Here is a 17,164-nt window from a genome sequence, read left to right on the forward strand (position 1 = left end):
AGGAAGCGACACCCCGCTTTAGAAAAAGGATAGGTAGAAAGCAGGTGCCAGATAGATTTTACTACTTTTTGGAATAATAACCCAATAATATAAAACGCACAATAATACAATTAGACTATTTGATCTTAAAAATTGCACAGTTGCACAATCTACAGATAACTGAACAGAAAAGCAAAAAGAGTTAAAATTGGAACCTCTCACCGGAATTTAATTGCAGATCTGTTACATCAAAAAAACTGGATCCAGCAAGGGCACTACATCACTATCCTAATACACATAACATTCAAAAAAATAAAACACTTTACAATTGTCAATAGATTAAAAAACAAAAATCAGCGGAATCACACGCTAAAACCTGACAGGAAAATTTGACAGCAGCCGTCCGCGCGCAATGGTTGCTGTGTTCTCTCCCCTATTTTCAATTCTCAAGATGACTGAAAAACTTGGAATAATGGTACCGAATACCGGAAACTTTCAATTCGAGAATATACGAGTAACAACAACCAGTCTCCTGCAAGTCCATATGGGTACAGGCAACTTAAACTTATTTAAGGATTTCTTTGAACAAAAGTAAAGTGGAAAGGGGTGGCTTCTGTACGAAGGGTGAGGTAATCCTAGTAACACACATGTTCCACATGGGTTACTGCAACTCATATGTGACAAGATTTAGTCACATTGAAGTTGCTGCAACTATTTTTGTCTGACTTGTGCTGCTCGGGAAGTTCATCATTTTACTGATTCAATGTTGACTTCCGAAGTCATGATACGCAGATTCAGTTGAGGGAAGATTCATTAATTACGAAATTCAAAAATTGTCTTTTTTAAACCACCAGAGGAACGTTCCGCATTCCCCAAGTCCAAGTCGGTTTCCACGTTCCTGTTTCTATTTGGCTGCCGGTCGAGGGGTGCTTGAGCTTCAATTGCCCAGATGAATCAAACTGTCCAGCAGATGGTTGCCCTTTTACTTTTACCATAGCGACTCAAGATTCTACTCGACAAGGTCCGAGTCTAGTCCAGAATCAGGATAACAATGTTTAGCCGATAGTGGTTTGCACCAGTATCTGTTTGTCTCATAGCTCGGGGAGTATTTCCTGGACAGCCCATGGGACTTACCTCTTGACTATGTTGTTATGTTATCCGGAGTGTCCGGATAAGATTGAAGTGGTTCTGTCGACATTGGCAGTTATGGTCTGATATAGCTAACAAGCGTGATTTTTGTCCAGCTGATAGTTATAACTTTTTTTTCGTGGAAGGGCCGTCGCTCCCGGTCAGGATCCAGTGTAGCGGTGTGGAAATGTCCCGAGCGGAATATTAAGACGCTTCTACCACGATATATGAAGTGTTCTAAGCCGACGGCGCGGCACTGTTTTTTCGGGTTTTTAGTTCAAACACTCAATTACGGTTAAAATAAAACTTTATTATTTATGTATCACTTGTTTGTACATTTATAAACTTTTTTTTACATTTATAAACTTTCATTACACTCATTACAATTAACACTTTCGTATAATTATAAACTCGAATATTTTCGTTTTTCAAACTTTTGCACTATTTCCCGTATGACAATGTCTTTCCCAGAGATACTAACACTTTTTATTTATCGATACTTATTCTGAGACTCTAACACCGATTCTCGATTTTACCGCGACGGACATTTAACTGTTCACTTATGTTTTTTCAAGAAGTTAATTTATTTAAACTTAGATCTCGATTCGTGCACTAGTCACGAGCGTCGAGGTGTCTAAGGACAACCCTGATTCAATTGGGTGTTCGGTAGGCCGGCTAGGGAAACCTAGAAAGCGCCGAATTCCAATAAAGGTGCTGCTGAATATTTGGGACTGACCCTGACTCAATTGGAGTATTCGGTAGGCCGGCTAGGGAAACCTAGAAAGCGCCGAAATCCAATAAAGGTGCTGCTGAATATTTGGGACTGACCCCGAGCTTGGAAAAGCGCAGGGTATATATAGTCAATCCGAGTTCTGAATTTCATAATGATTTCATGAATTGCATCAGACTGGACTTTGGACCACATGAAAGGTCCAAGAATCCTTAAATAACGTAACCATTTTCCTCATCCCACATTTATCTATTCAGACTATGTGGTTTTAATTTAAACTTCGTAAATATCCTCAAGTTTTGGCTTCCATTCATTTACTCAACTTTGCATTCTTTATGGATGCTCCCTAAAGTTCTCTTGCACGAAATGCTTAATCAGCTTATTTGAAAAATCCATAAATTCCGAAACAACTTCTTTTTTCCAAATTTTATACAATAGTTATTTAATTTCTTGTCATAAATTAGCTAATTCAGCCTTAATATTGGACTTCCATACTTTACGAAACTTTGCCCCTTTTTGGATGTTCCTTTAAAATTCTCTTGGAAAAAATCTGTTCTCTTTCCACTCTCTTAAACTCTCTTATTTCGAGCACACATTCAAGTGGCTACTTCAATTTACTAATGTATTAATTCATATCTTTTTTGTATAAAATGAGTATCTCTAAGTCCTGCTCCTTTCTTTACACCTAAACTTGAACATTGCTGTCTCACAGAGTAATGTTCAACAAGTTCCAAATGTTTCATAATGCATGATACTACTAAACCAACGGAGTTGTGAAAATCTTTACTTAAAAATCAGTATTCGAACCCAGCATGGGTTCTTTGTAAAACAGCGCACCATACCGCCGAGCTATTAACAGCTACCGCTTGTATTACTCTTTGATTTTAAGTATACTCTGAAAAATCAATCAATCAATATTTTCTCTTTCTTTCAACTGGGCTTTGAATTAAATTCCCTTTCCCAAAGAATCATTACCCTTCAGGTCGGCTCTTCTTTTCCGAACCACTCAGACCCCAATATCAATATTTCCTTTCAAGTTTATATTGGTAAGAACAAAATCATGTTCTCTCTGTTTTTCACACTGGGCAACAAACCCCTTTAGATCAATACACCTGTATACGTGTATGTAGATTCAATGAAGACTCTTATTGTCTCTATCATTTTGGCTAAGTTATTATTCTACGCTCCTCACTCAAACAAATTCTTTCCTTAGTGTCCTATACATATGCGCCAATGCATCATCATCAATGACGATCGCGGTTATGTACCGCTATATCGTGCACTGTCCAATATGTGAGCACGTTTGAACATGTCACCCACCGCGCTCCAGTTAAGTAAATCTGACTAAGCTGTTTTCGACGGTTTCGCCAAACCGTGATAAGGGTATGCGATATCTCACATAACTTTTAAATTGATGAAAGGTAAATTAACCCAACAATTCCTATATGCAAAATTTTTAATTTATGTTGATTGCTTAAATTACTTTGCGTTGAGTAATTGAATATATTCGGCCTTGTTTTTACAATGTCTCACTGCCATCAGTATTTAAAATTGTTTTTAGGAAGGTGTCGGCACATAAGGCTGTGCATATCCTTCCATCCCATCGAGTTGAGCATATATAGTAGATTATGCTCAATTGTTTGCGCCGGAAAATCCGAGTAAATATATCGGTCAAACGGTCCAAAAGTAACATGAATTATATTGTCAATAGTGATTTTATGCTACATTGACCCTTAATAACGTACTTGTCGTTCCATTACGTTGGGAAAGGTAATGAACGTTTCCCTGCGTACAATAATTGCCACTAATAAAATTGAAATATGATGCTCCGTATGTGAATCGCCGGGCGTTGGTCCCTAACCAGTGGCAATGTTTTTGCTTCTTGTATGTATATTATTTCGTATGCCCGATCGTTTATTTTAATTTGTTTTGGATCAGCTGATCGCATGAAAATAGGTCAGCTGAGTCTGTCTCTAAGTTTTACGCTTTCTTCTATGTTTGGCTTAAAGATTCCTACGATATATCCCGTGATCCGATATGAGGAGTGATGAAGGATCTCAAGGCCGTTCACCAGTTCCCATTCCGGTCGTCGATGCTTTGAAGCTTCAGTTGGATCCAACTCTTTTGTTCGAACCAAGCTGATTATCCAGGTATGGAAGCCAGCCCGTGGTCCTTTGAGCCGGCATAGTAAAAAATATTTGATCTATCCGTCACTATACGCAGGTCCGATCCACGCTGATTTGAATGATTTTAGTGAAGTCTGTGGTTTAAACATAAAAGATTTGGTAGTTTGCAGGATCGTTCCGAAGTGTCTTGCAAATGCTCCCACAAAATTCGTAGGTACTTTTGGTGTCTTGTAGAACGGGTAGTTTCAAAGAGCATGTTCGACAGTATGCACTTGTATGGTTGGTACAATTTTGCCGGTTCGATAAATGACGCCAGTATCCTAAATGGCGTTACAGCCGGGAAGGTTGACACTGATGGCCTGGCACTATCTAGCAAGGCGTTGTTCCTGTTATGATCAGGGCTTTCTCCTCCGTCGAATTGATGTGCGTAATGGCGAGGAAGCGACAGTCCAACTCGATCGTTTGATGGGTTGAAAATCGATCCACCAGCGGTTGATTGTGTCGTCTTCTAGAAATCCTCCAAATGACGTCTTTATCACGATACCAATGTTTCAAGAGGCCCGGAAGCCTCCTTTCAAGAGGCCCGGAAGCCTCCTTTCAAGAGGCCCGGAAGCCTCCTTTCAAGAGGCCCGGAAGCCTCCTTTCAAGAGGCCCGGAAGCCTCCTTTCAAGAGGCCCGGAAGCCTCCTTTCAAGAGGCCCGGAAGCCTCCTTTCAAGAGGCCCGGAAGCCTCCTTTCAAGAGGCCCGGAAGCCTCCGTTTAGGAGGCCGGGAAGCCTCCTTTCAAGAGGCCCGGAAGCCTCCTTTCAAGAGGCCCGGAAGCCTCCTTTCAAGAGGCCCGGAAGCCTCCTTTCAAGAGGCCCGGAAGCCTCCTTTCAAGAGGCCCGGAAGCCTCCTTTCAAGAGGCCCAGATGCCTTTTCTCAAAAGGGCTGGAAGCCTCTTTTCAAGAGGCCCGGAAGTCTCCTTTCAAGAGGCCGGAAGTCTCCTTTCAAGAGGCCGGAAGCCTCCTTTAAAGAGGCTCAGGCCTCCCTTTCAAGAGGCTCCAGAAGCCTCCTTTCAAGAGGCACGACACCTCCTTTCAAGAGGCCCGGAAGCCTCCTTTCAAGAGGCCCAAGCCTCCTTTCAAGAGGCCAGAGCCTCCTTTCAAGAGGCCCAGGCCTCCTTTCAAGAGGCCAGGCCTCCTTTCAAGAGGCCCAGGCCTCCTTTCAAGAGGCCCAGGCCTCCTTTCAAGAGGCCCAGAGCCTCCTTTCAAGAGGCCCGGAAGCCTCCTTTCAAGAGGCCCGGAAGCCTCCTTTCAAGAGGCCCAGGCCTCCTTTCAAGAGGCCCGGAAGCCTCCTTTCAAGAGGCCGGAAGCCTCCTTTCAAGAGGCCCAGAGCCTCCTTTCAAGAGGCCAGAGCCTCCCTTTCAAGATGCCCGGAAGCCTCTTTTCAAGAGGCCCGGAAGCCTCCTTTCAAAAGGCCTTTCAAGAGGCCCGGAAGCCTCCTTTCAAGAGGCCCGGAAGCCTCCTTTCAAGAGGCCCGGAAGCCTCCTTTCAAGAGGCCCGGAAGCCTTCTTTCAAGAGGCCCGGAAGCCTTCTTTCAAGAGGCCCGGAAGCCTCCTTTCAAGAGGCCCGGAAGCCTCCTTTCAAGAGGCCCGTAAGCCTCCTTTCAAGAGGCCCGTAAGCCTCCTTTCAAGAGGCCCGTAAGCCTCCTTTCAAGAGGCCCGGAAGCCTCCTTTCAAGAGGCCCGGAAGCCTCCTTTCAAGAGGCCCGTAAGCCTCCTTTCAAGAGGCCCGTAAGCCTCCTTTCAAGAGGCCCGTAAGCCTCTTTCAAGAGGCCCGGAAGCCTCCTTTCAAGAGGCCCGTAAGCCTCCTTTCAAGAGGCCCGTAAGCCTCCTTTCAAGAGGCCCGTAAGCCTCCTTTCAAGAGGCCCGTAAGCCTACTTTCAAGAGGCCCGGAAGCCTCCTTTCAAGAGGCTCGTAAGCCTCCTTTCAAGAGGCCCGGAAGCCTCCTTCCAAGAGGCCCGGAAGCCTCCTTCCAAGAGGCCCGGAAGCCTCCTTCCAAGAGGCCCGGAAGCCTCCTTCCAAGAGGCCCGGAAGCCTCCTTCCAAGAGGTCCAGAAGCCTCCTTCCAAGAGGCCCGGAAGCCTCCTTCCAAGAGGCCCGGAAGCCTCCTTCCAAGAGGCCCGGAAGCATCCTTCCAAGAGGCCCGGAAGCCTCCATTCAAGAGGCCAGAGCCTCCTTCCAAGAGGCCCAGGCCTCCTTCCAAGAGGCCCGGAAGCCTCCTTCCAAGAGGCCCGGAAGCCTCCTTCCAAGAGGCCCGGAAGCCTCCTTCCAAGAGGCCCGGAAGCCTCCTTCCAAGAGGCCCGGAAGCCTCCTTCCAAGAGGCCCGGAAGCCTCCTTCCAAGAGGCCCGGAAGCCTCCTTCCAAGAGGCCCGAAAGGCCCTTTTCAAGAAGCCCAGAAGCCTCCTTCCAAGAGGCCCGGAAGCCTCCTTCCAAGAGGCCCGGAAGCCTCCTTCCAAGAGGCCCGGAAGCCTCCTTCCAAGAGGCCCGGAAGCCTCCTTCCAAGAGGCCCGGAAGCCTCCTTCCAAGAGGCCCGGAAGCCTCCTTCCAAGATGCCCGGAAGCCTCCTTCCAAGATGCCCGGAAGCCTCCTTCCAACCCGCCCGGAACCCGCCTCTCAAGAGGCCCGGAAGCCTCCTTTCAAGAGGCCCAGGCCTCCTTTCAAGAGGCCCGGAAGCCTCCTTTCAAGAGGCCCGGAAGCCTCCTTTCAAGAGGCCCAGGCCTCCTTTCAAGAGGCCCGGAAGCCTCCTTTCAAGAGGCCCGGAAGCCTCCTTTCAAGAGGCCCGGAAGCCTCCTTTCAAGAGGCCCGGAAGCCTCCTTTCAAGAGGCCCGGAAGCCTCCTTTCAAGAGGCCCGTAAGCCTCCTTTCAAGAGGGCCCGACGCCTCCTTTCAAGAGGCCCGTAAGCCTCCTTTCAAGAGGCCCGTAAGCCTCCTTTCAAGAGGCCCGTAAGCCTCCTTTCAAGAGGCCCGGAAGCCTCCTTTCAAGAGGCCCGGAAGCCTCCTTTCAAGAGGCCCGGAAGCCTCCTTTCAAGAGGCCCGGAAGCCTCCTTTCAAGAGGCCCGGAAGCCTCCTTTCAAGAGGCCCGAATCGAAAAATTCCTTTCAGAGGCCCGGAAGCCTCCTTTCAAGAGGCCCAGAAGCCTCCTTTCAAGAGGCCCGGAAGCCTCCTTTCAAGAGGCCCGGAAGCCTCCTTTCAAGAGGCCCGGAAACCTCCTTTCAAGAGGCCCGGAAGCCTCCTTTCAAGAGGCCCGGAAGCCTCCTTTCAAGAGGCCCGGAAGCCTCCTTTCAAGAGGCCCGGAAGCCTCCTTTCAAGAGGCCCGGAAGCCTCCTTTCAAGAGGCCCGGAAGCCTCCTTTCAAGAGGCCCGGAAGCCTCCTTTCAAGAGGCCAATTTTAACCATCAAATCGTAACGCATCGTTACGAAATCCTGAAATAATAATAAAAACTCATTGTGTATGTGTATAAAATAAAAGTCACTGAATTCCTTAAATCATGAACTATGTTCTAATTTTTTTTCATTCAAATTTATTTTCTGTGTAATAGCGATACATTGATTTATATCTACATGACAGCTTCTTGGTTCAAAACATTGATTCTATAGAAATAGCTTCAAATCATAAGCAGTAAAGGTTTTGAATGCAGCATCAACTATCTCAGAAAGGTAAATGACCGCTCAGTAATGTTGCTGTAAATATGTTGTTTTCGGTTCAAAGTCGTAACACCACCGATGCGATGTAACAAACATCTTGCAGATACGATTCACCGAAACAATCGACTCGTTGGTCAAGTACTTTCTTATTACGAAAATTCTCCTGCCAGTCGCGTTCGCTTTCTTTCATCCCGAGGGACTACTATTATTCCAACTGGTGTAACACCTAAGAACTGGTTATTGCAAAACACTTGAACGAGCGATTAAAGATGATTACAACTAGCCGTTCCGAACGGCGGCAGCGGGCGCTGCACAGCCTGCAATCAATGTTTCGTATGAGAGTATAGGAAAATATGTAGAGGCATGCATCTAAACGCCTGAGTACTCTTTACTGCCATCATGACTCAACAGGTGTTGTTCGTTCGAAAGCAATCCGTCCTCCGCCTTCTGCTAAAGAGTAAAGAGTCGTCGTCGGCATTCGTGAGAAGAAAGCTTTCTTTTTCAGTGAAGGCTGTGGTGCAGCTACCAGACGATACCGAGGATTGTGGTGGTTTGAGCGTTTGCGTGACTTGATTATCCAATGCGGAAAGTAGACGTAGAACAATGACAGTTGCGGAATGACTCGTCGTGCGTATTGTTCCATTTCTACTGGGTGGATTAGATTTATTTGCCGTGGTAGGTAAACCTGTTTCGATCTAATGATCGCTTTCGATTATCGGGATTGTGGTATTCTGCTGACTATTCCGCTCAATGCATCCATCGAACCATTCAGCATTCAGGGGAACTAATTGCGCAAAAAAAAACATCCACCAATAGAATGCCATCACAGACATGGAAGACCTTGCGGCTAGAAGAAAACAATCTCGCTCCGTCACGATCATGATGCCAACCACCAGTCATTGCATTGTGGGACTGAATAGCGTGGTGATCAGGGATGCCAGCTAATTTAGTCGAATCGAATTTCTTCGTGTGCAACGACAAGTGCTTATGCGATCACTTTTTTGCCTATGGACTCCTTGTGAACAGTCTGAGGAAACCAACGTTTTGCCAGGCATGAGAGTTACCATCAAACTGTATTGGTCCATCTTCATATCTGGCATCCTTGGCAACGACTTTTCGAACGATTCTTCATTCCCTATGGCGCCAAAGTTTCGCGCGCTTGGTCGTGGACCACCTCGTGGTGGATGCTGCGCGCGACATTCATTCGAATCTCTTTCACTTTCAATCAACGCCGGCGGCGGCGGCGGCGCGGTGAAGAGGCATCGTGTCGCATAGTAAAACGGTAGAAGCACCTTGCGCTCGCTCTGCCGTTGTTGGATGAGACGAGCTGTTCGCGTTGGATTGGATTGGCATCAAAGGCACGAGAGTTCGATTATCGACCCTCCTACTCATCATCGCACGTTGCGCGAATTGCTTTGGCTGCCGCCGTTGTTGCCGACGCGTGTTGTTCATAGATGGGAAAAAGTTGCAAAATCTTTCCCCGCGAATTCACTGTGAGGGCGAGAGGTGAATGTGTGCCCGCGGCAAGGCAATTTACATGACTGTAATTATGGCGCAGTGAAGTGGAGAGTATGTGTGCCCGTGAGAGTGTCAGTGAGCTGTTTACGATCATCTTTGAAGGTGCTGTTTGCCGCTGGTCGGTGCTTGGATTAATGCGCTGCGGGCGCAGGTGTGATTTAGATTGCAAATTAACGCGTTGATGCAAACTAGGTACTTTGCTAGTGCGGTTTGATAAACTCGAGTTAATGCAGATGGTTTGTTTTTCTAAGAACTAAATTAAGCAATTACTGTTCTTGACTAATACGCGGGTGCTCTAGCACACGGTTATGTTGTTTTTTTTTGCGAAAATCATAAGTTAACTATGTTGTCTAGATAATAATATTTGTAGCAAACAACAAAGCTGGCAGAAGATTCGTCTGCCAAGATTGGGTAGATCACGGACACGTAATGTCGACTTACAGAGCAGTTACATAAAAAATCATTACAGTCTAGTGGTAAAACAATAATTGGTAATTATTTTAAAGTAAACCTAAAAGTCTTATTTGGAAGAACCTGATCTATAAAATATTAGACCAAATTTCCAAATAATAAATAACTTCACACAACAGTATGGAATCATCTTTCGTAAATCGGAGTAAATTGTGCCAAAAGCAAATTATCTAATTCTGCTAACCCACGTTGATTAATAATAATCATCAAATTTTACAATTTAAGCTGTGCCAATTCCAACCAATCTCAAATTATTGCCGCTGTTGGTATTACCTGATCGCACCTTTCTACTAGCCAACATTACAGGTATCATTGCGTAACCCACGACGATAATGGAGCAATTTCGCTTTTAAACTCCTAACTGCTACTCGGCAATTGATAGCAATTACGCTTGTTTGTTGCTCTCTTTCCAAAACCACCACGAAGTTTCTGATTAACAATCAACCGTTTTCCTTCTTCATTTCCAGAACCTGTTTACAAACTTCGGATAATTTCACGCTGTCGATTGGCGCGAGCCAATCGTCGGAAAGCCATGCCCGCCGTTAGAATCATCATCGCCGGGCAGCTGCGGAACTAGGTCAGACGGATTCTCTGACCCAACTGTGTCGGAGGGTAGTTTTCTTTGCCGCCACGTGAGAAGTGTTTGAAGCAACGATGACGTCATCCAATGATATCGGTGGCGGTGGCGGTGGAGGAGGAGGAGGTGGAGGGCATAATGGGCGCCATCATCATCATCACCACCATCGGAGCAGCAGCAACAGCCAGAACAACATTGTAGGGCGTCGTGTCAGTAATGTGAGCCTGAACAATATGAATAATAACAATAACAACAACAACGGCAGTACGAATAACATCAACGGTGGGTTCAATCACAACAACAATAGTCCTCGGATGGAGAAGGAGAACGACTGGGATTTTAAGGTTAGTTCTAGCTCTAGGCGATGGTAAACTTTATCCAATGTTGAGTTCAATTAGATTTACAACATATTGAAGGAATATCGGCCTGGTGGACCAAATAGCCAAAAAAATAACATTTAACAAATTTAGACACCTAGTTGAGTAATTGATAGCGTAAAAAATTGAAAATAAGCGTAACTCATTAGATACATTAAAAAACGGACCTGGAAATTAACGAGATGAATGGTTCTCCAAAAAGATGTCTGAAATTTTCATTAGTTCGTTGAACAGTCCAATTCAAATTTTAACAAGTTCAAATATCAAGGTCCTACAACACTTTGAGGACTTGTGGAGGCTTCCGAGTCTCTTGAAAGGAGGCTTCCGAGCCTCTTGAAAGGAGGCTCCCGAGCCTCTTGAAAGGAGGCTCCCGAGCCTCTTGAAAGGAGGCTCCCGAGCCTCTTGAAAGGAGGCTTCCGAGCCTCTTGAAAGGAGGCTTCCGAGCCTCTTGAAAGGAGGCTTTCGAGCCTCTTGAAGGAGGCTTCTGAGCCTCTTGAAAGGCTTCCAGGCCTCTTGAAAGGAGGCTTCCAGGCCTCTTGAAAGGAGGCTTCCAGGCCTCTTGAAAGGAGGCTTCCGACTCTCTTGAAAGGAGGCTTCTGAGCCTCTTGAAAGGAGGCTTCCAGGCCTCTTGAAGGGCTTCCAGGCCTCTTGAAAGGAGGCTTCAGCCTCTTGAAAGGAGGCTTCTGAGCCTCTTGAAAGGAGGCTTGAGGCCTCTTGAAAGGAGGCTTCCAGGCCTCTTGAAAGGAGGCTTCCAGGCCTCTTGAAAGGAGGCTTGAGGCCTCTTGAAAGGGCTTCCAGGCCTCTTGAAAGGAGGCTTGAGCCTCTTGAAAGGAGGCTTGAGCCTCTTGAAAGGAGGCTTCCAGGCCTCTTGAAAGGAGGCTTCCGAGCCTCTTGAAGGAGGCTTCCGGGCCTCTTGAAAGGAGGCTTCCAGGCCTCTTGAAAGGAGGCTTCTGAGCCTCTTGAAGGAGGCTTCCAGGCCTCTTGAAAGGAGGCTTTGAGCCTCTTGAAAGGAGGCTTGAGCCTCTTGAAGGAGGCTTCCGAGCCTCTTGAAAGGAGGCTTCCAGGCCTCTTGAAAGGAGGCTTGAGCCTCTTGAAGGAGGCTTCCGGGCCTCTTGAAAGGAGGCTTCCGAGCCTCTTGAAAGGAGGCTTCCGAGCCTCTTGAAAGGAGGCTCTGAGCCTCTTGAAAGGAGGCTTGAGCCTCTTGAAAGGAGGCTTCCGAGCCTCTTGAAGGAGGCTTCGGGCCTCTTGAAGGAGGCTTCCAGGCCTCTTGAAAGGAGGCTTCCAGGCCTCTTGAAAGGAGGCTTCCGAGCCTCTTGAAGGAGGCTTCCAGGCCTCTTGAAAGGAGGCTCTGGGCCTCTTGAAAGGAGGCTTCCGGAGCTTTAGAAAGGAGACTTCCAGGCCTCTTGAAGGAGGCTTGAGCCTCTTGAAGGAGGCTTCCAGGCCTCTTGAATGAGGCTTCCGAGCCTCTTGAAAGGAGGCTTCCGAGCCTCTTGAAAGGGAGGCTTCCAGGCCTCTTGAAAGGAGGCCTCTGCGCCTCTTGCAACGACGCTTCCAGGCCTCTTGAAAGGAGGCTTCCAGGCCTCTTGAAAGGAGGCTTCCGAGCCTCTTGAAAGGTGTCTTGCGGTCCTCTTAAAAGGGGGCTTCCGAGCCTCTTGAAGGGATGCTTCCGAGCCTCTTGAAAGGAGGCTGAGCCTCTTGAAAGGAGGCTTCCGGGCCTCTTGAAAGGAGGCTTCTGAGCCTCTTGAAGGAGGCTTCCAGGCCTCTTGAAGGAGGCTTCCGGGCCTCTTGAAAGGAGGCTTCCAGGCCTCTTGAAAGGAGGCTTCCAGGCCTCTTGAAAGGAGGCTTCCAGGCCTCTTGAAAGGAGGCTCTGAGCCTCTTGAAAGGAGGCTTCCTGAGCCTCTTGAAAGGAGGCTTCTGAGCCTCTTGAAAGGAGGCTTGAGCCTCTTGAAAGGAGGCTTCCTGAGCCTCTTGAAAGGAGGCTTCTGGGCCTCTTGAAGGAGGCTTGAGCCTCTTGAAAGGAGGCTTCCAGGCCTCTTGAAAGGAGGCTTCCGAGCCTCTTGAAAGGAGGCTTCCAGGCCTCTTGAAGGAGGCTTCCAGGCCTCTTGAAGGAGGCTTCTGAGCCTCTTGAAGGAGGCTTCCGAGCCTCTTGAAGGGAGGCTTCCGAGCCTCTTGAAGGAGGCTTCCAGGCCTCTTGAAAGGAGGCTTCCAGGCCTCTTGAAAGGAGGCTTGAGCCTCTTGAAGGAGGCTTCCAGGCCTCTTGAAAGGAGGCTTCCGGGCCTCTTGAAGGAGGCTTGAGCCTCTTGAAGGAGGCTTGAGGCCTCTTGAAGGAGGCTTCTGAGCCTCTTGAAGGAGGCTTCCAGGCCTCTTGAAAGGAGGCTTGAGGCCTCTTGAAAGGAGGCTTCCAGGCCTCTTGAAGGAGGCTTCCAGGCCTCTTGAAGGAGGCTTGAGGCCTCTTGAAAGGAGGCTTCCGGAGCCTCTTAAAGGAGGCTTCCGAGCCTCTTGAAGGAGGCTTCCGGGCCTCTTGAAAGGAGGCTTCCGGGCCTCTTGAAAGGAGGTTTCCAGGCCTCTTGAAGGAGGCTTCCAGGCCTCTTGAAAGGAGGCTTCTGAGCCTCTTGAAGGAGGCTTCCAGGCCTCTTGAAGGAGGCTTCAGGCCTCTTGAAAGGAGGCTTCCAGGCCTCTTGAAAGGAGGCTTCCGAGCCTCTTGAAAGGAGGCTTCCAGGCCTCTTGAAAGGAGGCTTGAGCCTCTTGAAAGGAGGCTGAGCCTCTTGAAGGAGGCTTCCGAGCCTCTTGAAAGGAGGCTTCTGAGCCTCTTGAAAGGAGGCTTCGAGCCTCTTGAAAGGAGGCTTCTGAGCCTCTTGAAGGAGGCTTCCAGGCCTCTTGAAAGGAGGCTTCCGGGCCTCTTGAAAGGAGGCTTCCGAGCCTCTTGAAAGGAGGCTTCCGAGCCTCTTGAAGGAGGCTTGAGCCTCTTGAAAGGAGGCTTCTGAGCCTCTTGAAAGGAGGCTTCCTGAGCCTCTTGAAAGGAGGCTGAGCCTCTTGAAAGGAGGCTTCCGGGCCTCTTGAAGGAGGCTTCCGAGGCCTCTTGAAGGAGGCTTCCGAGCCTCTTGAAAGGAGGCTTCCAGGCCTCTTGAAAGGAGGCTTGAGCCTCTTGAAAGGAGGCCTGAGCCTCTTGAAAGGAGGCTTCCAGGCCTCTTGAAAGGAGGCTTCTGAGCCTCTTGAAAGGAGGCTTCTGAGCCTCTTGAAAGGAGGCTTCCAGGCCTCTTGAAGGGAGGCTTCCAGGCCTCTTGAAAGGAGGCTTCCGGGCCTCTTGAAGGAGGCTTCTGAGCCTCTTGAAAGGAGGCTCTGAGCCTCTTGAAAGGAGGCTTCCAGGCCTCTTGAAAGGAGGCTCTGAGGCCTCTTGAAAGGAGGCTTCCGAGCCTCTTGAAAGGAGGCTTCCAGGCCTCTTGAAAGGAGGCCTGAGGCCTCTTGAAAGGAGGCTCCTGAGCCTCTTGAAAGGGAGGCTTCTGAGCCTCTTGAAAGGAGGCTTCCAGGCCTCTTGAAAGGAGGCTTCTGAGCCTCTTGAAAGGAGGCTGAGCCTCTTGAAAGGAGGCTTCCGAGCCTCTTGAAGGAGGCTTCCGAGCCTCTTGAAAGGAGGCTTCCGGGCCTCTTGAAGGAGGCTGAGCCTCTTGAAAGGAGGCTTCCGAGGCCTCTTGAAAGGAGGCTTGAGCCTCTTGAAAGGAGGGTTCTGAGCCTCTTGAAAGGAGGCTTTCGGGCCTCTTGAAGGAGGCTCTGAGCTCTTGAAAGGAGGCTTTCGAGCCTCTTGAAAGGAGGCTTTCGAGCCTCTTGAAAGGAGGTTTCTGAGCATCTTGAAAGGAGGTTTCCGAGCCTCTTGAAAGGAGGTTTCCGAGCCTCTTGGAAGGAGGCTTCCGAGCCTCTTGAAGGAGGCTTTCGAGCCTCTTGAAGGAGGCTTCCGAGCCTCTTGAAAGGAGGCTTCCGAGCCTCTTGAAAGGAGGCTTCCGAGCCTCTTGAAAGGAGGCTTCCGAGCCTCTTGAAAGGAGGCTTCCGAGCCACTTGAAAGGAGGCTTCCAAGCCTCTTGAAATAAGACTTCCGAACATCTTTAAAGAAATTCCTATAGAAAATCCCCCGGGAGCTCCTCCGGAAATTACTCTGGGAGTTCCTCCGGGAGTTCCTTTTCAGAGAAACACCTGGAGAAACTGCCGGTGAAACCCCCGGAGGGATTCTCGTAGAAACTGCTGGTGGATCTCCCGGAGGAATTCCCGAAGGAACTGCCGGAGGAGCTCCTGTGAGATCTCCCGTAAGAACTCCCGGAGGAATCTCAGGAGGAACTCCTAGAAGAATTCCTAGAGGACCTCCTGGATGAGCTCCCACAGAAACTATCGGAAGAACTTCGGGAGGAATTTCCAGCTTAATTTCAGAAGAAAGCCTAAATGATTTCCTGAAAAAAGCCTGAATAATTTCCTGGAATAACTTCTGGTGGAACTCCCGGAGGAATTTCCGGAGAAACTCCCTGATGAATTGCTGGTGGAATTCCCGGAGGAACTCTTGAAGGATTTTTCTGGAAGAATTTCTGAAGAAACTCCCGGGAGAATTTTCAATGGAACCCCGGGGAAACTACCAGAAGCATTCTCGGAAACAAGAGAATTCATCTTATAGACAAATCTCGTCTAGCTGAAACCTTTGTTGGGGTTTGTAGCTGGACCATCATCATCATCAAAGGACCTCCCGGAGAATTCCCTGAGGAGCTCGCAGAGAATTTCTCGGAGTAGCTTCTGGTGGAAAATCTATATAAATTCCTGAAGAAGCCTAAATAAATTCCAATTTTGCCGAAATTCCCGGAAGAATTTTCAGAGGAACTGCCGATAGAACTACCGGAATTATTCTCGAAGGAAATCCTAAAGAAATTCTTGGTGGAAATGCCGGTGCAACTCCTGGAAGAATTCCAGGAGGATTTTTCGGAGAAACTCCTGGAGGATCTACCAGTGGAAATCTTGAAGTTTCCACCGGAATTCTTTCAGGATTTCATTGCGAATTAATCCATGAATTCCTCCGAAAATTCCATTGTTGATTTCATTTTCGGTATAATTTCTGTATAAATTTCCGGTGGAATTCCTGGAGAAATTCTTCGAAATTTTCTCAAGAAATTATTCGAAACAATTCACGGAAAATTTTATGGAATTTACACAAGAAATTACACAAGAATTTACACAGTGTGGGCCCTCCTTAGCCGTGCGGTAAGACGCGCGGCTACAAAGCAAGACCATGCTGAGGGTGGCTGGGTTCGATTCCCGGTGCCGGTCTAGGCAATTTTCGGATTGGAAATTGTCTCGATTTCCTTGGGCATAAAAGTATCATCGTGCTAGCCTCATGATATACGAATGCAAAAATGGTAACCTGGCTTAGAAACCTCGCAGTTAATAACTGTGGAAGTGCTTAATGAACACTAAGCTGCGAGGCGGCTCTGTCCCAGTGTGGGGATGTAATGCCAATAAGAAGAAGACACAAGAAATTCGAAGATTTTTCGAAGATTTCGAAGATAGAATGCCAGGAGCAATTGTCGAAGGAATTCCTGGAGAAAGCTTGCATATTGACTTTTCTGCCTATTTTATAATAAATATTATTTCAGAGAGGATTTGTTTTGAAATTCAGATGTATGGTTCTAGTTTTCTTAAACTTGTGGAAGAATGCAGGATTTTTATAATAATCGTTATATCCGATTGTATATTCTTTCTGAATACTAAGTTCGTTAATATTTTTCTTACTTTATTTAAAAATATCTGATGAGCAATAAATCAAGCATTTTTAAATCCATTAATGTTTTAATCATTATTGTTTCGATTTGGTTTCATGTGTTAATATTCATGTGTTTTTTTATAAAACTACTGTAAAACTACGATTTAGAAGACCAAAAAAGTTGGCCCTCTCCTTCTCGAAATCCTGGCTACGCCCATGGAGCCCTGTGACATCCCTATCGTTCTTACCTTATTCTGCCAGGGTAAATTTATAACAAAATCCAGAATCTTGATTTACTATCTGTTTTCTTTGTAACTAGGTTAAGTTTTTCTTTTTTAACTTTTTGTTTGTTTTGTTTGTGTGGGGAAGCGTCAATATCAGTATAATGAAAAAATAAATTCCCCCATACTAATTTGCATGCAAACTTGAAACAGCTTGTGCTAAATCAGTTTTAATCCAAATGAGCTCAAATTTTTTGAGGACACTCAGAACATGATACAGAATCAGATGAGCACTGTGGAGCAAAATCGAATTTTTGAACCACTCTAATATGTATGGCTGGTACAAATTTCGATGGTAGACATATGTGACGAGCTGGGTTATTTTTTATGATTGTTCTCTCCATAATTTATGATTAAATGATTCTGGAAAAACGTGAAACACGTTACACATGTTTTGTACTATGCATGGTACAACATTAAATCTGTTTAGTTGAACCAGTTTAAGTGATGTTTATTATTTAAGAGATACATACATTGTGTGCGCCTTAAGCAATGGTGATCACTGATCATAATTGAATATTGATCGATTTTAGATTTTACTCCTTGTCACACTGGTGTATTTCGTAT

The 17,164-nt window shown here is 47.0% G+C and overlaps 1 protein-coding gene across 1 annotated transcript in view; it reads left to right on the forward strand.

Annotated features, from left to right (window-relative positions):
* The window catches only part of LOC134205748 (uncharacterized), a 100,549-nt gene that overhangs the window by 34,409 nt on the left and 48,976 nt on the right, over positions 1-17,164 (forward strand). The window contains exon 2 of the mRNA XM_062681312.1: positions 10,102-10,555. Coding sequence (XP_062537296.1) covers positions 10,289-10,555 — 267 coding nt within the window. The 5' untranslated portion in view covers positions 10,102-10,288. The remainder of the gene's footprint in view (positions 1-10,101; positions 10,556-17,164) is intronic.

Source organism: Armigeres subalbatus, chromosome 1, assembly GCF_024139115.2.
Source record: "Armigeres subalbatus isolate Guangzhou_Male chromosome 1, GZ_Asu_2, whole genome shotgun sequence".
NCBI lineage: Eukaryota > Metazoa > Arthropoda > Insecta > Diptera > Culicidae > Armigeres > Armigeres subalbatus.